The sequence below is a fragment of the Polypterus senegalus genome, chromosome 9, assembly GCF_016835505.1.
Source record: "Polypterus senegalus isolate Bchr_013 chromosome 9, ASM1683550v1, whole genome shotgun sequence".
NCBI classification, from domain to species: Eukaryota; Metazoa; Chordata; class Cladistia; order Polypteriformes; family Polypteridae; genus Polypterus; species Polypterus senegalus.
In genome coordinates, this window is record NC_053162.1 from 26,719,095 (window position 1) to 26,742,871 (window position 23,777).

The 23,777-nt window shown below is 36.4% G+C and overlaps 1 protein-coding gene across 4 annotated transcripts in view; it reads right to left on the reverse strand.

Annotated features, from left to right (window-relative positions):
- adamtsl2 (ADAMTS-like 2) overlaps window positions 1-23,777 on the reverse strand; it is a 137,131-nt gene that overhangs the window by 41,105 nt on the left and 72,249 nt on the right. For all 4 annotated transcript variants that reach the window (XM_039762755.1, XM_039762753.1, XM_039762754.1 and 1 more), the window contains 4 exons: window positions 20,753-20,833; window positions 10,296-10,471; window positions 8,879-9,239; window positions 6,936-7,308 (listed from right to left, as the gene is read on the reverse strand). In XM_039762755.1, the coding sequence (XP_039618689.1) occupies window positions 6,936-7,308; window positions 8,879-9,239; window positions 10,296-10,471; window positions 20,753-20,833 (991 nt within the window). The remainder of the gene's footprint in view (window positions 1-6,935; window positions 7,309-8,878; window positions 9,240-10,295; window positions 10,472-20,752; window positions 20,834-23,777) is intronic.

The window sequence follows — 23,777 nt, forward strand, 5'->3', positions numbered from 1 at the left end:
ATGGGTACCAGCAAGAGTGAAATGAAAGAAGTAATCAAAAAAGGATGTCATTTTAATCTGTTTTGCCAAAATCAGCAAGTCATTAACTTCAAGTAAATGTCCCCAACAACGCAGATTGCTGACCTAAAAATAAGAAACAAATGGCAGCAAAGACAGTGCATAATCATTTACAACACAAAAAGTAAATGATGATTCAATAAACTGACCTAAAAATTTGATTCTTCACTTTGAAACCATTTTAATAAACAAACAGCCATAGATATTTTAAACATCTGAATTCATTACACCCGTCTTACAAGACATGGTGCCTTTCACAGCATACACAGAACACTCTATTCTTGCCTTTTGTACTTTATTCTCCACAACTTTTGTCTCACCTTCCTCAACACCTGTTGAGTTTTGAGAACTCCAACATCACAGACTTCAAGCAAACCTCTGTAGTGACAAGAGGGAACTTTTACATCTGGGCCAGAAACTATTTCCAAGCATTCCTCAAGTAATACCTCTCTGGTCAGGAATGACATTAACTACTCCTGGGGGCATCTTTCCAGAACTACGCCAAGCAGTGCATGGTGTCCCTTCAATTCTGAGACTCACTGATGTAATAAATGACTTAGACACGCCTCAGGTCATCTGCTTCTTCCACTGAGTAACAGGATCCAAACATGGCATACTGGGCCAACCTGCTGCTACTCACTGGAAGGGAGTATTCCTGCCCTGTTTCTGGCAATGTCATCCATTATCCTGACATACAATATTATTCTACATTATACAGCTATGAACCAACTACAATCCTGGGAGACGTTAAACTGCCCACAGCCCTGCTGCTGACCAAGTGTTCTTTACATTCTCCATTATTAACTATAAACAAAGAAGTACATACTAAATTCTTTGAACATTTATTATGAAGGAAGGAACAACAGTCCTCCTAAAGTGGCATTTTCTGACAACCTTAAATATGGATTAAGTGCCATGAGAGTCATGGGCACAAGATTAGCACTGATAAAAATCAAAACTACAGAATGAAGTTCTGGTACCAAAATGAAAACTTTTTGTCAGTCAATCTGTGGAAAAGCTCTTGATGTGCTTCCAAGAAAACACCAATGACTTCCAAAACAGCATTGAGTTACCCTGCCTCTTGGTATCCATATTAAATGGTTTGAAATGAAGCAATGTGACTACTGAAACTGCATACAGCTAATGTCAGAATCTTGCTTTTTTGTCTATGCCAACATTTTATGTACCTTTAAGCATCCGGTAATATGTAGCCGCAAAGGGCTTGTCTTGGTACAGTGTGTTGAAAACAAGGGTCATAAAATACAGCAATTCTCCAACCCATAATTATAGACACAGATGGATTTGGGGGAAGGACTTACTTAATTCAAATAGATTCTTGCATGAAAATAACAGTGAACAAGATAAAAAAAAGTATGATGGAAAGCCATTGCTGAAAATAATCTTGTTTGAGAAGAGGAATAAGTAGCAAAATTGGCCTAAGGACATTTTAAATACAGTGAAATGAAGGATTTCATAAGAAACTGGAGCTTGCAGACAACAAACTGTATTCAGCTATCCAGCAAGGACAGGTGGACAAATTCTGCTTTATATATTGTCACATAAGCATGCATGGGAGGCTGTCGATGGACTCAAATGAATGTTATATGCCGATTGAGGGGATGATTGGGTGCACTAGTGCCTTTTCTCCTTACCCTACAGATTTCCACATGGAAAACCACTCTAACTCTTCCTCTAGTTCCTCTATAGACTCCACTTCCAGCCATAACCTCAACCCTTCTCTGATGTCACTTCTGGAAGAAAACACACCTCTTCCTCCCTCCTACCTATAAAAACCCACCAGCTTCCTCTCCCTGTTAGTCCCGTATTGGACAGTCATTGTTGATGACTCGCTTTGCTAAAGCTTTTATTTATTTATTTATTTGCAGCTCTGTTCTCAAGAATATGGGGTGAATCCCCCAAACCTTCTCATGCTTCTCTTATCTTTCCGTTACAATGTCCATCCAACCATCCATTATCCAACCCGCTATATCCTAACTACAGGCCAATCTCAGCCAACACAGGGCGCAAGCCAGGAAACAAACCCCGGGCAGGGCACCAGTCCACCACAGGGCGTGCACACATACCAAGCACAATTTAGAATCGCCAATGCACCTAACCTGCATGTCTTAGGACTATAAGAGGAAACTGGAGCACCTGGAGGAAACCCATGCAGACACGGGGAGAGCATGCAAACTCCACGCAGGGAGGACCCGAGAAGCGAACGCGGGTCTCCTAACTGCAAGGCAGCAGCGCTACCCACTGCGCCACCGTGCCGCCCTCCGTTACAATGTGCTGTTTAAAATTGCTTACATTCTCCATCTTTCTGGCTTCTAATATATTATTAAATAATGAAAAATACTCCAGGGTTATATGTTATTCTTCCTTTACATCTGTTTATTTTTTATTTCTCTTTGTACTACTTGATGAATCCTTCTTTTTAATTTTATAATTGTTGAATCCAATTCACTTTATCAAGAGGATGGAGACTATCCAAGCAGCACTTAACACAAGCAGGTATCAACCCTGGATAATATGCCAGTCTCTCTTTCTGTATCTCCCTCTCACACACACACACACACACACTTATTCACTCTGGGCCCATTTCAAAGTCATCAATTAACTTACAATGCATGCAGACACAGGGAGAACATGCAGTCTCCACTTCACAGAACCCCCAGGAGAGCAATTTTAACCACTTCACCACTGTACTATTTTCATACAAGTTATATTATCCTGTTCTTTGCTAACTGTATATTTAATTGAGGTGTTTTTCTTATTTTCTCCATTTACTAAAAGTAATTATTTTTTGTTGTAGACAGCATTTTTTACTTCATCAATAAACATAAGGCAGTGCCCCAACCTAAATAGGATGCCAGTCCATCACAAGCCTGACTCCTGCATACAGCCATACTCACTCATACTAGGCTAACAAAATGAGTGTCATATCTTTTAATCAAGGAAGGATACTGGAAGGAAATGAATATCTTTGTACACATATTTGCTTATGTCTTTATTAGTACATCTTTGCATTCACAGTTTTGGAAAATATGTTGTTTTATAAAGCACCATTGTATGGGCATACTATTACTCAGCAGCTAAAAGTTAAAAATGAGGTGAGTGTAAGATTTTCCCTTGTTTACCATAAATAAAAGATTTTAGTTTGGTTTCTGGACAAATAAATGATGGTGAGTCATTCTGTGCAGCTGCCTTTGAGATACCATCTCTATGAAGTAGTAGCATGACAACTCCATGAACATGCACAGTTAAATCCACAAAAAATCTTCTTTATTATAGAGAATATGAAACATTTCTCTCCAACAGTAATACTCCTCAAAATAGGCTATGTTTATTTTTTCATTTTGTATTTTTTAACTTCTGCTCTAAAAAAATGTAAAGGATCACTGGAAAGAAAACTGCAGAAACAGGCCACATTAACCAGTGAATGGCTGCTCCATTTAAATACTTACGAATAAGGAATCACTTTTATATTTTAAATAATACTTTATATATTTAGACATTGACTCCACATAGTGCGTTTAAATCAAAATATTCAAACAGTCCATATGTTTGCCTTATTTAGCATTCATGCTAGATATGTATTCACATATACGTGGGGAATCAAATATGCAAGTTTATAGTATCTGTTGCAGGTGGCTGGGGGCTGTGCCCAGCCAGGACACCTAGAAGGATCAGGAGAGGGACTACGCCTCCCCCGGACCACGAGAGGGCAGTCGCCCTGGTTGGTATGGGGGCCACAGGAATGAGGCATGGAAGCTCATCCCTATAGGGGCCTGTGGCTACTGCCAGGGGGTACCCATACGACTGAGGAGCCCTGGACGTCAGCACTTCCACGACACCCAGAGGTGCTGGTGGACGTATTACCAGGGACACTCAGAGTGCTTCCGGTTGCTGATGCAGCACTTCTGCCACACCAGGAAGTGCTGCAGGAAGTTCATCTGGAGGCACCTGGAGCACGTCCGGGTGGGCATAAAAGAGGCTGCCTCCCTCCAGTCATTATCCGGAGTCAGGTGGAAGAGGACGAAGCTCGGAGGAGAGGAGTGAAGGTGATAAAGACAGGACTGTTGAGAGGCCCGGATTGGAGGGTGATTGGTGCAGGGGCACTGGGTTGTGTGCGGGACTGATTGCATTGTACATATTTTAAATAAACATGTCTCTGGTTTGGAATCCGTTGGTGTCTGCCTGTCTGTGCCAGGGCTGGTCTTCCACACATCTTACATTGGAAAGAGCTGTCCCTTCAAGCATTTTAACTGATTCATAACAATAGAATATGTACTTTAAATATCATGTATTCCATTTATATTGCAGCTGTATTTTCTTTATAGAGATGTAATTAAATAGCTCTTCAATAACTAATTCATTTACTTTTTAAGAGTGGCTGTTTGCTTATTTTACATTTGAAGAGTAACAGTAGATTACATTCCTTCCTAAACATTGTGATGGTTTTGATTATTTAAACATTTAGTGTTTCTCTTGTTCTATATGGTCTAGAAAATAATATAATTTAAGATTTGCAAATTATTGGAATTACACCACTGGCTTTCATTTCAAATAAAAGGAAATAAAAATACAATGTTTAAATACATGCAACCAAAGTACTGAAAAATGATTTTATAACCTTTAAGAAAAGTACAACCAGTACATAATCTCATTACTTATTTATAAAATAATGCTAAGAAAACAGTTTATGATTAATTAGGAATTGGTTTTAATTGTTGTGGTACTTAGAAAGTGAAGTGAAAAAATGTTAAGAAGCTGTGAAAGTAAATATTTTACTGTCAGTATGGCACTAACTGTTTGGGATATGCTGTATCTATTACCCTGAGGCAATGTTTTCAGTATATATTCTAGGTGGCAACTACAATAGATGGAAAACAATTATTTAAAAACATTTATGAGTAGAACAGAACATTTCTAACTTTTAAATTGACTGTCAAACATTAAGCATATGAATACAACAAAATGCTGCATATCAATTGCAGCCAAATTAAAAAAATGATCTTTTCTGTTGTGACTAAATTCACCAGAGAATACTGACAATATAGTTTACCAGTTTGTTAACTGGTAACATTCCATTTTCAAACATACATCTAAAAAATATAATTTCTAAAAAAGAAAGATCAATTCTAGTTATGGAATGTGCACATTATACATTTTTAGATAAAATATTAGATATCTGTATTAGCAATAAAGGCAGATAAAATTAAAAAATAAAATAACCAAAGTAAAATAGGAAAAAACTAAACGAGATTTAATAATAAAAAATGGGTGTACCCACAACATAAAGGGTAACGCAGAGCAAAAATACATACTACATCAAAAATAAGATAGCATTAAGCAGTTCTACAAACATAGGAAAAAAGACAGAGCAACCATGTAGGCCAGAAATCATTATTAGCAATACATTGTAATGAGACTTTTAAGTTAACAGTACACACAAATTGGGCAGCACGGTGGGGCAGTGGGTAGTGCTGCTGCCTCGCAGTTAGGAGACATGGGTTCGCTTACCGGGTCCTCCCTGCGTGGAGTTTGCATGTTGTCTGCGTTGGTTTCCTCCGGGTACTCTGGATTCCTCCCACAGTCCAAAGACATGCAGGTTAGGTGCACTGGCGATCCTAAACTGTCCCTGGTGTGTGTGTGTATGCCCTGCGGTGGGCTGGTGCCCTGCCCTGAGTTTGTTTCCTGCCTTGTGCCCTGTGTTGGCTGGGATTGGCTCCAGCAGGCCCCCATGACCCGGTAGTTAGGATATAGCGGGTTGGATGATCGATGGATAGATACACCCAAATTCACAGTGCCTTGATTTTTCAACTGTTACTTACTTCCCATTACCTGACAAACTAATTATTTTTAAGAACATCGCAAGCCTGTTACAGTTGTTTAAATAGAGGTTCAGTATTAAATACACTGTATGTGTATACAGTGTATCAGGCCACATCTCAAAGTGATGAGCAACAAATGAGAAGTGATGTGTGACAAGTGTGAAATAACTAGCATTATAGTGTAATTCCAAAGCTTGATGATAGGAGAAGTAAAAAAAAAAATGATGATGTACGAAAATACACGCCATCAGTGTACTGTGTATGTGTTCACTACATAAAGTAGTACATGTGTTTCAGTATAAACAGTAATTTAGGAGACAAATCTTACTATCCTGTGTATGCTTTTCAGTGTACATGATATATAAAAATTAAAAAATAAGTACTAAATGGCCCTTTATACAAAGATTAACAATAAAGAACAACTAATAAAAATAAACAAAGTACTCAGTTAATGTCACCAAGAGTGGAACCTTAAGCTGCCATAATAAAGTGAAGTGGTATTTACTGTTTTCTTAAACCAAATCATATATTTTAACATAGTAAGGCATTAGACTTGATCAACAATCATTCCACAACAGTGGTTCGAAAAATTCAAACATAATTTTCTTTGTTTTTTGCAGTGAAGCTCCTAATATTTTTAATGTTAATAAAAGACCAATGATGACCAAGCCCACCTGTATTGTTCTAAATATTATAAGAGTATTACAAGAAATTCATAAGAGTAGGGATAATATGCTAACTCATTTCAATTACTAGGTTAATTTTCTAACCCACTTATTCAGCACAGGACTACAGGACTACTACTTTTAAAAGTTTATTATAGTTGCTGGTTGTATAAGGTGCTGTTGCACCAATTTACCAGTATAACTGCAATAAATATGCACTGATGCTTCTAACTCTTACTACACATGGATTAGTGATTAAGTTAGACCATATTGTAGGAATGTTATGATACAAGAATTCCCAAGTGCACGAGGTATTAAATCATTAATAGCAACATTTTGAAATATAATTCAATGTAAATGAGAAGTCTGCCTTTACCTGACTTTTTGAGTGCGGTTGTTGGAAGCATTTCCAGGTTGCATTGTATGATTTAAAAGCCGAATGCCTCCATCTGATTCATTTGCCTTCCTGTCCAGTGTCAGTTCCTGGAGGGTACCATTCAAAGTGTGCTCAGTGCTATCATAGTCAGAATCCAGTTGGTCCATCTCCATGGAATACAGTGGTTCTCCTTTGGAAAGCAGTTGATTCATTGTCATGTTCACCACAAGGTCCTCTGAAAGTGGGGGATTCTTGAGGAGTATGTTTAGGATAAGATTTTCAGATTCTGGAAGAATTTCATCTGACACTGAGGTGGACACAACTGAGGTATACATGTGATCACCTACACTATTGTGTCTGGTGACATTGAGGTCTAAATAGAGAACAAATGAATATTTTCTGTAACAGTAAACTTGACAGAGATGTTTGCCTGTTAATATTTACTAGTATATTAAATGTTACACATCCATTTGCCAATTCATACTATAAGACATGACATCTAAGTCTAAGAGAGTCTGTAACTGTGTTTAGTTCTTCTTTTCCAAATCAATAATATTCAAGGAAAATCAGGGATATTGTGTAGCAATTTTGACACAAGTAACATTTACATTTGGATACTAGAAAAGAGCATAATGTTTTTCATCTCTTGAAAACTAACTAACTGATTTAGAAAATTTGTTCTAGTCATCTACAAGATGTCATCTCATCTCATTTTTCCTAGTAAGGATTGCAGTGGCAATAGACTGAGGTAAACAAACAAAACTAAATTTTCAATAAAATTAATTAAATTTAATCTTATGTAGTAATCTTCTCTAAATACAAACTCAAAGCCTGTGTACAGATTTAAATGATGATACGGTGACAATGAAGTACTAAACTGTGCAACATTTTTATAATTAAATACACTCTTCAATGATAAGCATAACAGCATTATTTTAATATAAACTCTAACTACCTAAAGAATTGAGCTAGGGTCAGTTAACAATGGAGGAGTAGAAAACAGAAACACATGCTGATAAAATACTGGGAGAAAATAAATCTCTGGGATGTCCAGTCAGTTATGACAGCTGACTGGCTGTGCCTGAACCTTCGGCACATTGCAGGTGATGATTCCAGATGTTCTTTTCCTGTGGCATACTTTGGCTGGTTTCTGTTATGCAAAAGAGTAGCAATAGCTCTTGAATAAGAGCTCTGCCTCTAATCACTACCTAAACTGATAAGAAAACAGTAAGTATGCTCAGAAAGGATTTAGACCCCTCTATTTTCTACACACTTTGTTGTATATTTCATTTTAAATTAATAAAATTGCCACTTTTGCCCATTTATCTATGTTCAATAACCCATAATGAAAAATGCAAACATTTTTTGATAATATTTGCATATGTATTACAAATCAACAATTGAAATATCTAATTCTTCTAAATATTCAGGAGCATAAACAAGCCATAAAGTCCAAAAACTCTCTGCAGACCAAATTGTGGTGAGGATAAGATAATGGCAAAGTTACAAAACCATTTCTAAACTCAGTGTCCTCAATAATTATGAAATGGAATAAGTGTCCCACCATCAGGACTCTTCCTAGAGTTGGTCATTTAAAATTAAATCAGCAACACAATAAGGTGTACAAAAAGGGGGTCTTAATACTTTCTGAATCAATTGTACATTTTCATGCGCAAAATAAAAAAAAATAAAATCTGCTTTGTGTTGTTTGCTATCTGAAGTTATTTTTTTTTTATTTTAGGACTTGAAGAGGATAAGATGATTATCTCCTGCTCCTTCTTCACATGAATTTCAGTGCAAGTTCTCAACAACTTTTACATGTTTTAACATTGACACACAAGTCTTGTTTTCAGCTTTTCTTTTTCTTCCTGATTGCTAATAGTTGCAGCTGTATTCTGTAATAATGTTGTATACTGATTTTTGAATTGAAATCTATTACTTACCTTGGTGCTCATGGCTCACCAGTGTTTCTGGTTCACAGTTTTTAGAAAGTGTCTCTTCGTAAACTTCATTTGTCTGTTGGTCATCATTACTTACAACACCAACTGCTCTCAATGCTGATGATGGTTTCTTTAGGAGCCGTTTTTTTGTCTCAGCATTATCCTTCTCCATGGTATTGAATGAACTACCATTGAGAGAAACTATACTGTCCGACTCCACAGAAACATGTCCTTTGCTTTTTTCTTCAGAACCTTTTCTTTCAGCTGATGTGTAAAAGAAAGGCTGCAGCTCAGTAGTGTGTGGATGCCTCAGGACTGTGTATTCATAGGTGATGTAGGGGTTTCTTCCATTTTGATTCCATACCTGGTGTAGAAGGAGAATAAATGAAAATATTGATGTAGTTTGAGTAAGTCCAATCAATCATTCTCTATTAAAATTACTGGTTATTAATAAATTAGGTAATTTATCAAGATCACATAATCCTATTCAAGTTCACTAAGGGGGTCCTTATCCTGGCAGTACTGAGCTCATGGCAGGAACATGTCCCAGACAGGAAGGCAGTTCATCAAAAGGCCCATTCTTGAATACACTCATTTAGAATTGTGAAATAGCCTAGCAAAAATCTTTGAAGACATGGGAAGAAAACCTGAGTACCCAGATGAAAAAGATGCTGTTAATATGCAAATTCCACACAGATAATGACCAATCATCATATTTGTAGTTAGATCTATGAAGCAGCAACACTAAACACTGTTGTACTATTGTGTCACTCCTTTGTAAATAAGTAAGATGCCAATGACTGCTGCATATGGGTTAGTCAAATGGTCAAAAAGCGAACTGTACATTTAATGAGAGTCATTGTAGCAATCTTTCTAGATAACATAGGCATATTTTATAGGAGTCTAATGCTTAAGATAAAGACATTAATCCTCCTAAACTCCAAAAATGTATGTTAGTTAACAAGTGAAACTATTTAGATTAACATAATAAAGCATTACAAAGCCTATCCTGTAGAAATTTGCCATCAAAGCCTAGCAAAAATGTATCTACTAAACTTCATCACTCCAAAAAACAGTGTGCAGCAGCTTTTCCACTCACCAGCCTCCAACCCGGGTTTCCATTTTAGCACATTTCTGAAACTATCAAATATTTATAAGTGTTAAGGAGCAATAATTTAAGTATGCCTTGCAGGGTAAAGGTATTACTGATGCTCTATGGCCATCCTAAGTATTTGATGAAGCAATATGTTAACAAATTGTTAAGCATGAATGATTATTTACATAAAATTATTAATAAATATAATGCAAATAACTCATTTGATGATAGAATCTGTTAAAGAATGACTCCATTAAAAGTATTTTTTTAACTTTTAAATAATGCATTACACAGCTTCAAACTTAGATAAAAGTTTCAAATTACCAAAACATTTATAGGCTGATTAATGGGACCCTGTGCCACAATGTATTCAATCCCACTCTCATAGACATCCATAGGCCGACGATACTTGAAGACTGTACCAGCTGCATGTACATTTTTTGGACTGTCCACCTTGTAGTCACCATTGAAGAAAAATGTTCCTTCCAAATCAGTGATTGCTAAATGAAGAGAAATTGATAAGATATTTGTAAGTATACATACCTGTAATGCAGCATTTCTAGTAATATCATAACATTCTCCAACCTGAATAATCCAGATCAGAGTTGTGGGGAGCCTGTACCTATACTGGCCTGACAAGGCAGGAACCAGTCCTGAATAGGGCAGCAGGCCTTAATAAGTTACATAAGCTCATACTTGCCTAGAGCCAGATTAGTATCACTAATCAACCTGGCAATTACATGCACAAGGATGTAGAATTAAAATCTTGGAATCCAAAGGAAAATCCATGCATACTTGGGGAGAATATACACACTCCACACAAGCAAGGATTGGGAGTGGGATTCAAGCCAGGGATGTTGGATCCATGAGATAGCAGTACAAACCACTGCTCCAATACGCTAGCAATGTAATGAATACATATGAAAAAAAATCTAAATTTCATTAAGCATCATTTCAAAAATGAAATGACTGACTTCTACTATAGAAACAAGATAAGACAAAGGTTCATACTGAATAAACATAAAGCAGCAACCTTGGTGTCTCATTGGGCCAACCTAAACAGGGCATGATACTTGTTTACTGGGTGGTGTGATGCCCACTTCCAAAGTGAACCACATTATTTTCCTCTGTAGGGACTGCTACATGGACTCTTCCCTGTAGACATTTTCTCTGTATTTATCATATTTCTTTATTTTCTGGACATCATCTACATTTTAGTTTACACATTTTTAATTTCTCCCATTCCTTTAAACCTAATTGCGCTCTCTGGCTTAGGGGAGGATACCCCAGTATGGGTTAGGACTCTCAGGTGCTACAGTCTCTAGGTTTGTTGTTACTTCAGAGTTTTTATAAGACACCTGCACGCTACTAGCGAATCACTATGACATAAGAAAGCTAAGATTTCAATTTTATTTTGTGACTTTAAGAGTGTACTTTTTTTTTACTTGTGTCGATGCATTCATTTTTGCTTAAATTGTAATTTTGTTTGTTAATTAAAAAGTTCTGGTAGATTTTCTTGATTTTGACCTTCCTGCTTGAGTTGCATCATAATAATATTTTTTCTGTATTTCTCGCAACTCTGGCCATTCAAGCATTTGTCCCGGCCTTCTATATGACTTTAGGCTCAATGGCACCCCCAACAGGATTACATTTTGTAGCCCTGAAAAGGGCCTGGTCACTTACAGAACTTTTGCTTTTTGGTCAGTCCACCAATTCCCCTTCTTTAAAATGAGCACATGGCCTTAATTCTGAGTTGGGGTCATTGGGCTAGCTGCTCTCTGTCAGTGAGGACATAGTCTGACTTCCTGCCCACTTTTTGTGGATATTTTCTCTCTCAGTCACTCTCCAAGATGAAGAGTATTTGATGGGTAACCTGCTGTCTACTATCCCGAGGAAGCAGAACCTGTTTCCTTGCAGGTCATGCATCATTCTGTCTATCTTTGGTTTCTCTGTTTGTATCACCTGTTTGAATATATTTTGTTAATACTTGTGTTAAATAGATTAAAATTATTCATGTTAGTTAATTATACTTTGAATTGTTAACTTTGCTTTGGATTAGACTTTTTTTCTTTTTTTTTGCACAATGAGTTAATTATGATGTATTTGACTGGTTAATTTTTTCTCCATAAGTGTTTTTTAATTTACATTCTAAGCCAAGGATCATTAATTGATGATGGATTGATTGTTCTTGATTTCTCCTAGGTAAAATTTGACTAAAGAGATAAATAACAGCTGAACAGAAGGGCAACGGGAGACAGGGAAACAGAAAACAAGGCTGGACAAGTGGGACGCACACAGAATAGGAAGTGCTTCAAGGCTGTTAACGTTACCCTGCACTTTTCTAATTTTTTTATTTTAATCAATAAAACCTTACATTTTGTTTTGAATCTGAAAAATGCATATTCTTGGTAAGTTATAAATCTAACATATTTTATAGAAATTGAGAAAATGACACTGGCTGGAAAAGTGAAGTACAGGAAGTGGACCCTCGTATAGGACTGATATAAGAGGCATGGAGACTCGATATTACGCCCAGGAGGAAATGTTGTGGAGAGAATCGGAATGAGCCATGACTGGAATTTTTCAGATTAAGACAAGTGCCCTGTAAAGCAATAACTTGACAACAGATAGTGGCGTAGCGTTCCTTGGGAGGGGTCAGTTTTCTTCACTCCTTAAATGAGAGCCTCTCTCTCTGCAGATTGGTGGGTCCAGTACTAGCTTAGAAACAAAAGGAACAGCCACACCAGCTTCTGCCTTGGAAGGTGTTGGACAATTCTGCCTGTCTTGTATTTAATAGATTGTTGTTTTTTTGTTTATTTTTGAGATTGCGTAAATCCATAATTCCACTGTGTGGAACCAGAAAAAAGAACTTGGTTCAAAAAGAAAAATAATAAAATAAATAATACTGCTTAATTAATTGAGTCCTAGTACTCACAGTACTTTTACCACTAAGTGGTGTAGTTGGCCAAACTGTCCATTTTAATCTGTACTGATTGGTTGGGCCATAATTGTTCCTTTCCTAAGTCTAATAAAGAAGGTTTAACACTGTCTATTGCCTAGCCATGTCGGTATTTCTACAATGGCATGAAAACGTGTCACCAGTGCTGAAGAATGTAGGTCTCTTTTGCTTTGGCTGCAACCTTTTTAACTATTGGGCAACTTATCACAATATACCTATTAAATTAAATTGAATTATTAATAAGCAGAGGGCTTTCAATAGGATTGAAATAGAGGTTTGCAGTTCCTAAGTAAATCAACTAACTGGGATGTAACTGTGCACTGACATCCTCACATGGGTAACGTTTGCATGGAGTTTACATTTTCTGTCAAAATATATGTGGGTTTTTTTTCCCTATTCTCCAGTTTCCTTATATGCTGAATAAAGGTGTGCAACACATGTCATCTATGATAAAACTTGTTGTTTTAAAGATGTGCAAGCTGACATTATCAAATATGTCACTCACTTTACAAAAAAACAATCAAAGACACTCCTTGACAATGTATGCATGTACTGCGTCATGCAGCCTTATCTCGTGGGGCCAGACATGATTCTCAAATGAAAAGCAAATACTCATTAAAAAGATTGTATTGAATAGCAGCAAAATCCTGTGCTGCAAATGCTACACCCACAGGGCTTCCTCCTAAACACTCACCCCCAATTCTTCCAGCCTGTGAAGTTTAAACTGAGCTTAGGGGGAAAGAAAAAAAAAAACTAAACAAAAGACTCAACTCTTAGAGGAAAAACAAAAGCTAAAATTGCTGCTATCAGTTCAGGAGCTCAGTAGCAAAATGTGACTGAAGCTTAATGATTAACTTGTACATTTTAATGAACACTGTGACAGAAGAGAAGCACCTGAGAAGTGTTTCTGTCTGCTACATATCTTGTAGTCATTTTGACTATTGCATTGCATTACTATATGTCATAACAGCAAACAGAGTCAAGATGAGTCTATGGATAAACCATGTGTTAAAATGCTGCTACTATTCTGGCTTGGCATGTTTGCATTTCCAATTAGACAGCAACATTATTTGTTCAGATGTGCCATGAGATGGTGAATACATTGCAGCCTCCTACGTGTTTCTACTGGTGTCGCTAGGCAGATTTGTGGATTCGGAAATCTGCATTTTCTGTGGCTCTTCATTATCAACTCTCTGTGACACATCGTTTATATCGAATGCATATTTCACAATTCATATTTTCACTAACATAGCAGCTCACTAAACAGAAGCTTGCTGTCTGTAGTACCAGATTAATTAGAGTACCTCTGTTATTTGCAGTTAAAAATCACCACACCTGCTTTGAATGCCACCTTCATAAAGCATTGGATTGGTTTACAAATGTGACACTCAGCAAGCTGTCTAATTGTTCCCACCCAGTTTCAAGCAAAGTTCACTTGTGGTTGTCTTCAAACACGTGGGATGCAAAGAAGACTACATATAGCCTAGTAGGACAGACTCTGCACTTGCTCATTGAGAGTGCATGCATGCAGTGCGCTAGTACAGGTGTACATGATCACCACTCCACAAATTTAGCTAGCATAGCTAGTTAAAAATGAGTGAACAGACAGTGCCAGGAGTTAAAATACAGATACCACCAGACTCACAATCTATGTCGTTTGATGTAATTATTAAACGTGGATCGTCCTCACTTGCATGGAGGTGGTTTGGCTTTGAAAAGATGGATGCTGCTCAAAGACTGCAATGTGTAAACTATATTGGAAATTGGTTCCCATTAAAGACAGCTCAACAACTAACTTCTCTCACAATCTGTGAACTAACCACAGCACAGAATATGAAGAGTATGTAAAGCTTTGGGAGTCAGCTGTCCACAACACTCCACCCAAAAAGATGTTTTTTTAAATGGTACGTACCGCATGTAGTCTGTAGTGGTGGCCAAGAAAAAAATTGAATGTAGTGTTTTAATGGAGAAATTAAATCATAAATATTCAAACACAACATCATTGATAAGTGATCAATACCTAACAGTGGCAAAAGATATGAAAAACATCCAAGGGAAAAAGAAACAAAATTCTCTCCTAACTTCTGTTGCATAATCCACATTCGGTATCCACTTGTATAGTTAAAATATGCAAAATGTGTGAATTTTTTGCTAAAATATTAACAGCTGCTTCCTGAAAATGACAAGATTGAATGTAAATGTGGAAGATGTCATTACCACTATGATATGCATCATTTATAAATACAAGATGAGAGACACCATTCTACAAGAAACAATTGTTGAAAATAACTAGGGGGTTTATGTTGACTCAACATTTTCATCATCTAAGCTAGCATTTCTCAACCTTTAAGTATTTGCGACCTGAGTTTTCATAATAGTTTTAATCGCGCCCCCCTAACGTTTTTTTTTAAAGGAGCCTACTAATACCAATTTGTTCTTTTTAAATTAATGATATATCATAGATGCATATTTTATTATACCTACTTAACTTTTATCGACATTTATCTAACTCTTTATTTATTTTTATTTATTTTTCTAGTATCAGAATGTACTTTAAGTTAATTTGTTTTGGTTTCAATAGATGTATTTTTCATATTTTTGATTCTTGTTTTCTTTTTTTCACATCTTCGCGCCCCCTTTTTTGTTACTTTGCGCCCCACAGTTTGAGAACCACTGCTCTAAGCAATATGAAAAAGCTGTTAAAAAGGACAATAAAATGTTAGGTTATATCATAAAAAAACTGTTGAATATATATCAAAGGATGTCATGCTTAGACTATATGATGCAGAAGTGAGACCACATCTTGAGTACTGTGTGCAGTTCTGGTCACCATGCTATAAGAAAAACATAGCAGCACTTAAAGTCGTACAGACGAGAGCAACCGAGTGCCTTAAGGACATGTTGTACTCTGACAGATTCAGTGACTAAACCTATTTAGTCTTGAGCAGAGGAGACTGTGTTGGTAATTAATTCAAGTCTTCAGAATTTTTAACTTAACTGTGAGTCACATAGTCGAGGATTCCAGTGGAAAATAAGGGGAAGTGCATTTAGAATTGAAGCCAGGAAGCAATTCTTTACTCAAAGTTCTGTGGGAATCTAGAGCAGTCTACTGAGGTATGTAGTGGTCTCTTCTCATTTCCTAAATTTCTTATGTTCTTAAGACTGAACCCAAAATTAGACTAAAAGGGTTCATTAAAAGGGTATCTTTAAAGCAGTCTTAGAAAAATAATTAGAGAGAAACCATTAGTATCACTAAATATACTGATAATGAAATAAACAATTAACAGATCACTTAAAGTTCTGTATTTTTTAACTCAAAGTTATTTCTTCACAATCATGGTATATATTAATTTGCCACATAAAATTGCACTCCAAAGTGAAGAGTTTTTTTTAATACATTTTTAAAATACCTTGTTTGTTCTTGCAGTTTACAATTGGGGTTGAGAGTACGGGGAAAATCCTTACAATGTACTTAATATGTTCACTTTGAAGCAACAAAGGTTTAGGTTTTAGAAAATCTACCTTCCATATTCATGAGGCATCTTTGGGGTAATGAATGGAAACAAGAAATAATTATTTTATCACAAATTCCTGGAACTAATTTTCATGATGCTGCTTATAGCCTCCATTATGGGTGGAGTTATGACAACCCAAAGGCCCTCAGTGCCAAGCTATAGTCTGTTTATAATCCTACTTTTTCTTTTGCAATTCTGCACTGGAAAAGTGAGTTTGGAAAACTGATGGATGAAAGAACAGATGCCTATCTGTTGAGTTTTGGTCACTTGATTACATACTATGTGCATGCTAAGTATTCTCTCTCACTTGAGCATTATCAATATAGAAGCAATGTTTGCAATATAAAGAAATAAGCTTCCATATAGTAAAAGAATAAAGTGATAGTAAGTGTGCCTGTTTCAGTTATTATTGTCCAGTTGTCTACAGAACAGAGGCATCAATATGCACCTAGGCATTGTCGCAGGCGGCTGGGGTGGAGCCCAGCCGGGACGCCCGAGGGGACCAGAGGAGGGCTGGTGCCTCCTCCCGACCACGAGGGGGCGACCGCCCTGGTTTTGTTGGTGGCCTCGGGTAGGGGGCTTGGAAACCCAACTCTGTAGGGGCCCGTGGCCACCACCAGGTGGCACCCGGTGCCTGAAGAACCCTGGAGCCCAGCACTTCCGCCACACTAGAAAGTGCTAGTGGGAAGAAGAATGGGGAAACCCGGAGGGCTTCCGGGTGTGCAGCTGGCACTTCCGCCACATGGGGGCGTGTCTAAGGAGGAGTGCCGGGAAGCAGCTGGAGCCCATCCGGGGTGGTATAAAAGGGGCCGCTGGAGAAAGGACTGGAGGCAGACAGAAGGAAGGCACAAAAGACTGTGTGAGGCCCGGGCTTTATGGGGATCGGTGCTGGAGGCACTGGGAAGTTCACTAAAGCTTGTAAATATTGTATATATTGGTGGTGTAAATAAACGTGTGTGTTGGGTGCAAAACGATGTCCATCTGTCTGTGTCCGGGTCCTGTTCCACAGCATCAAGATTCAATAATGTCAATATTGAGCTCTTGGCAATAGCTTCTGAGGTGAATCATGGAGCAGTACATGGAGAACAAATTGGCAGGCCATCCATAAATTTACAGACAGTCAGCAAAAAAATATTCAGAATTAAAGCCTGCTTGTAATTCAGTAAAAACATATCATTGCCCACAAAAAATCCATTAAATGCTGCAATACTAGGAATTAATATTTATTGCATAACAAAGCTATGAACAATTCTTTTCCCTTCATGTAATGCACAGACGCTATTGGTTGTTTCTCTTGCACATGCCTGTCAATCAAATATCAGAGCAACCTACATACAGTCTAGAAGTAAGCGTATTTGGTTACTGCTTATATAACAAACTGCTTTATCCGAGTGTAGTGAGATACGATCAAACAAAGAAAGTCTGACATTGCACTTTGCAAACAAGTTGGACTAAAGGCCCAGAGTTTATGTAATGGATACGTACAGATTAAAAAAATGGTAAAAATGCATATTATTTGTGGGGCAAAAAGATTTTTTCAGTTGCTTACTGTGCTATTGCTAAGCTAGAGCCAGATATTTGAAAACAACCATTTTTGTTGGAAAAGAAGCTTTGATAAAAGTTGAAGAGTTGAACTATCAGGTACCAGAAATAGAGGTGAAAAAAGGTTAACTTTGTCACACAGAACAATTCGCTCCACGTATAATGGATGATCTTAATGAATGTGCTGGTGACTAGTTTGCTGAAACAAAATTGCCAAACAAGTTAAATACAAACACACAAATCCTTCCTTGTTCATTAAAAATGTTTTAATCAAAGAACTGAGGAAAGACTTGTCATACAAACCCAGGGAACATTGTTTTACAAGGTGAATCAAAAGATATTAGCACTACTCACAAATTTGCAATGGATGTTGTTTTTTTGACAATGACCAAGGGAAAACACAGTATCCTTTTTGTCACATTTTGAATATAGTAATAGCAGACACAGAAACAATGTTTCCAAAAATATTGTCCTGTTTAATGAAAGACAGCATTTCATCGTCAAATGTAATGGCACTTAATGTAATAATTTGCCCTAGAAACTCTGTACTGTTAAGATTCACAGACATGCAGTCTCATGTTTTTCACATATATCATAACCATCATGTTGCTACACTTTGTTCATCAGATGCATATAAGGCTATTCCAAAAACAACTGAACAGCTCTGCAGGGACATCTATAACCACTTCACTAACAGCTGCAAACTTCACTATAACTGCCATGTTGCTGAACTTTTTTCATCAGATGCATACTGTATAAGGCTATTCCAAAAGCAATTGAACAGCTCTGCAGGGAAACCTATAACAATTTCACTAACAGCTGCAAATGTCAGCAACTTTATAAAGACATTCTAGGGTTCACTGATGCTGATTCACACAATGTACGGAAAACAGGTTCCACTAGGCGGCTTAGTTTGATTGAGTGTGTGGAAAATATTCTCAATGAGTATAATGTCTTAGTCAGTTACGTTCAGTCATGTGATGAGAATGAGAACCTTTTTAATGTTTAAAGAATTGCATAGAAACATTCAGACCCAATAAAAAGTGTTACTTTATTTTGAGCTACAATTCTACCAGTATTTGTTAACTTCAACAAACCTTACTGGCAGAACTCTCCTAACATCACAGTAGTTACTGAATGATGAGTGTGTTATACTACTGAAAACACCCATTTCATATTTGATTAAGCCCTCTGCACTTGCAAATCTAACACTAAAGATTGTTTGTAATTTGATATCACAAAATCAATTACCTACAAGGGTAAGCAGTTTATTTTATTGAAACTAAAACAAGAAAGGCACTAGATGAGACTGACGATGTAGAAGTTCATTGCAAGTTTATGCAGTCTGTAACACATTTCTGTGTCCTAGCAGTTAAAAGCATAAAAAATCACAATGCCAGTCAGCAATGAATTGCTCAAGGTGGCAAAAGTCAAAAGTCAACAAATAAAGACTTCACCAGCTCAAATGAAATTGTCCAACCTGCCTGTTTTTTTCCACAAATTGGGAATGAAGGTAGCTTTAATGCATTGGAAAGGGCGTTTCTTGAATATCAAATTACAATCTTTACAGATCTGAACCAATGTATGACCATCAATCAAACCAACAATACTGGCTCCATGTTTCCCTTGTACCCTAACTTAGTGGATAAACATGCTTCCTCACCCTCTAAAAGTTGGCCATGAATATTCTGGCATTACCTCACAGTACTGCAGAGGCTGAAATAACTTTTTCAGAAATGAAATTAATTAAGACCAATATCAGAAATCAGCTTTCCACACAAATGCTAGGTGGAATATTGGCTGTTCAAACAGGAGTGAAGAACAGCAGAACCTTCAATTGATTTCAAAATGTTACTCAATCGAATTAAAATATATATAACTATATAAAATATTATTGATTTAAATGATAAAAAACAAAACCTTATTTGGAAAGGTAATCATTATAAAATAATTCTCGGGTCTGTGAGGGTTTCCTCTGACAGCCCAAAGACATGTAGGATAGGTGGATTGCTGATTCTAAATTGGCCATAGTGTATGGTTGGGGTGTGTATGTGTGTATTCACCCTACGATGAACTGGTCCCCTTGTCCAAGGTTTGTTCCTGACCTATGCTAGATGGGATAGGCTCTGACACAACCCGTGACCCTGTTCAGAATTAAATGGGTTAGTAAAATGATTGCCTAACTGCTGGTATAGCCTAAATATAATAGATAGATAGATAGATAGATAGATAGATAGATAGATAGATAGATAGATAGATAGATAGATAGATAGATAGATAGATAGATAGATAGATAGATAGATAGATAGATAGATAGATACTTTATTAATCCCAAGGGGAAATTTATTTCTATGATCTGCAGATGCCAGGAGGAAAGGTTTGTTTTTTTGCTATACTGTAAAGGCTTTAAATACATAATGTTACAATGGACCAAAGAAACAACATAATATGCACACTTAGTCTCTTCAAAGGGCTGTGTTGATCATCTAATGTTTCGGAATAATAGAAGTAATGAGTTAAGTCCATTGTCTACATCTGGCAGACCTCTTACCCATGACAACCTACAACAAACAAATGATGCATTACATTTGTTGGCATATATTTTTATAATAGTAGTACAGGTATGTTAAACAACATTGTATTAGTCAAAGGCAACAACTAAAATGGCAAACGTTTGGTGAAAAGTTTAACATTATAAGTTACTAGGCCAATAAGTTAGATGACATAGTAATCTCTCAAAAAAAAAATACAATGGCTAATCTCACCCAGTATGTCAGCAGATCTCTTACGCTCAATGATCTGGATATCTTGGGACCCTGCTGGAATTTCAGTTATAAAGGAGTATCCTGCAAAACATAATTATTTAAAACTATACTATTGGGATTTGTTGTCATGCATTCATGCATTGTGACTCAACATTACAGCAACTTTGAAACTAAACAAAATCAACATAATCAACTGTTTAAAATTAAATTAGAATGTAATTAACTATTTTTACATATCTATCATGTTATTTTGTCTCATCATTTTTTGCGCTACATAAACCTTCTTTATTTTGATGCTTTTCTTTGACTCTGAATCAGAGTGAGTTTCAGAATCCATTGGCTTAAGTAAATGTACATTAGCCACCAAATCTCCCAGGTAAATGTAAATGAATAATGTACAGGGGTAAGGAGTACACGTGCTGTTCTATATTTTAATATTTTATTGATTGGAAACATGTTGGTGTTATGATGCTACTTTTCCAAAATCCTAAAAAGTGTACAGGCCTCAAGAAACAAAAGCCAGACTTATACTCCAAACAAGTCTGAAACAAAGAGTAGGCCTCAACAACTTAGCCAACCTGGTCCCAAAGTTAAACAGCAGGCTTATGACCTGCATGGGCTCAAAAATGGGGTAAAGGCTACTCAAATTACAAAATATCAAAGGGAAAAGGGAAAAACCATAAAAACCTGAAACCAAACACAATTCCTTGAATATTTAAATATTAAGAATATTCAGAAATATTCAAGTAAAAAATCAAGGCAGGCAAAAAAGGGAAAACCACAAAGGTTTAAACTGAAAGTGAATAAATCCTATTAAAAACTAAAAACAGTACCTTTTACCAAAGCCTGAAGCCAAAAACCAGGAAATCTAAACAAAAAAATCAAAAGCCAAATCACATGAGAAAAAAACACAATGCCAACGCAGCAGTTGACACTACCGCTTCTCTGTTTTTACTGCTAGGGGATGGGTCCTTCACTTCAGTTATCAGGTTGACCTGTTCCCTTAGGTTCTATATAAAGGGGACAAGGCAGAAAACAATGGAAATTAATATATGCTTTACTATAATACATAAATCCACAGTAGTTGATGAACAATAATATTAAATACATTATAAATTATATTGCATCAAAAGCAAAAACAGAATTAATAACATAATATACAGAACAATATTTAAAGAACAACAAAAAAATGAAATAAGCAAAAAAACTAAAAATGGTTATAACCCTAGCTGAAACATAACAGTTGGTACAGTGTAAATGTGACAACACTACTACTACTGTTAATAATAATATTCGAACAACAACTACTAATACCACTACTACTACTGAATTGTGCTTTATTAGTTATTTTGTCCTTGTTAATTATCTTATATCTATAATGTATTTGTGTTACTTTAATTAGTTCATCTTTGTACTGTGTTATGTTATTAGGTTTATAATAGTGGAGGTGCAAGTCCCATAATTAGGCAATAGTCATATAGTGCTGCTATTAAATTGGCTGAGAGCTATTAAAACAACCTATAGACTCGGCTTTTTTGTTTTGTTTCTCTAATGATGTTCTCTCCTGTCTTTTGTGTTCCTTTCACTCTATGTTTAGTGATCATTTGGCTTTTATAGGTTTGTGAATGTTGGCTTGATGGATGGTGTATTATTTCCAGTTTTTTTTTTTAACTATGCAGTTTTTAGACTTTGCATTTTTAAATCTTGAATTTTGCATTTATTTTTGGAATATTTGATTTAATTGTCATTATTTTCACTTTTCTTATTCTTAGTTTTATTTTTATATTTAAAATTAGTGATTTTTAGCATTTTCTTTTTTTGCTTTCTCCTTAATTTAATAAATTTACTTCAGTTATTAATGCTTTTTTATTTCCATGTTTATAATTCTTCTGTTAGTCATGTTTTTTAACAGTTGCATTATGGCATCACTATTGTATACTATCTGCCAGTATCTAAATGATTTTTCATCTATTTATTAATTTTTTATATATTTTAATTATTTATTTTCTTATTTTGAATGTCTTGCTTGTGCTTCCATGTTCTGGTCATTATTTGGTCAAGCACATCTGGTCTCAATGCTAAATGTAGCTTCTATGACAATTGTGCACTAAACATGTGACATCACAAGCATCACCTTGTATAAATATGAGTGGGCTGACACACTTCCTTGTCTGAACTTTCCCGGAATTTAGAGTAAGCAAAAGTCAGTGTTTCATGAAGAAAGAGATCTGTATGCAAGAGACTTTAGTGGGTGTGAAAATACATAGAGGCTAGGCTAAAATCTAAACTCAAAAAAAAAAATCCCAAAATCCTTTGAAAATTATTTATATTTTTCAAATCATGTCACCTATGAAAGGGTGGCACGGTGGCGCAGTGGGTAGTGCTGCGGCCTTGCAGTTAGGAGACCTGGGTTCGCTTCCCAGGTCCCCCCTGCTTGGAGTTTGCATGTTCTACCCGTGTCTGCGTTGGGTTCCTCCAGATGCCTGGTTTCTTCCCACAGTCCAAAGACATGCAGGTTAGGTGAATTGGTTGTCCTAGAGTGTGCCCTGCCTGGGGTTTGTTTCCTGCCTTGCACCCTGTGTTGGCTGGGATTGGCTCCAGCGGGTTGGATAATGGATGGATGTCTTCTATGAAGTCAATCTCCTATAGTTTTAATTTTAAAGTTTGGATTCACGACCATGTTTTATAGCATGACCACCATGATGTTCACCATTCCTTTTTGTAGTTTGGCTGTAGATAATCTGTGTATAAACAAATCTAACTACCAACTTGCCATGCATTTACTGCTTACTTACTCAACAAAGTAGTCAAATAACTGTACATTTTAGCCCATAAATTATTCAGCAGTAATCTGCCATGAAACACTGCTGGGACTTCTTTATATTTAAGGCAATATGCCTTTGTAATGCCTCACGATGACTGATCTTTAATCTTTAGCTAAGTGAGGAGTTTTTATTGTTCATTTTTGTAATTCTTGGCTGTGTTTTTAGGAGAAATGAGGGTTATTGTTGTTGTTTGTTATATT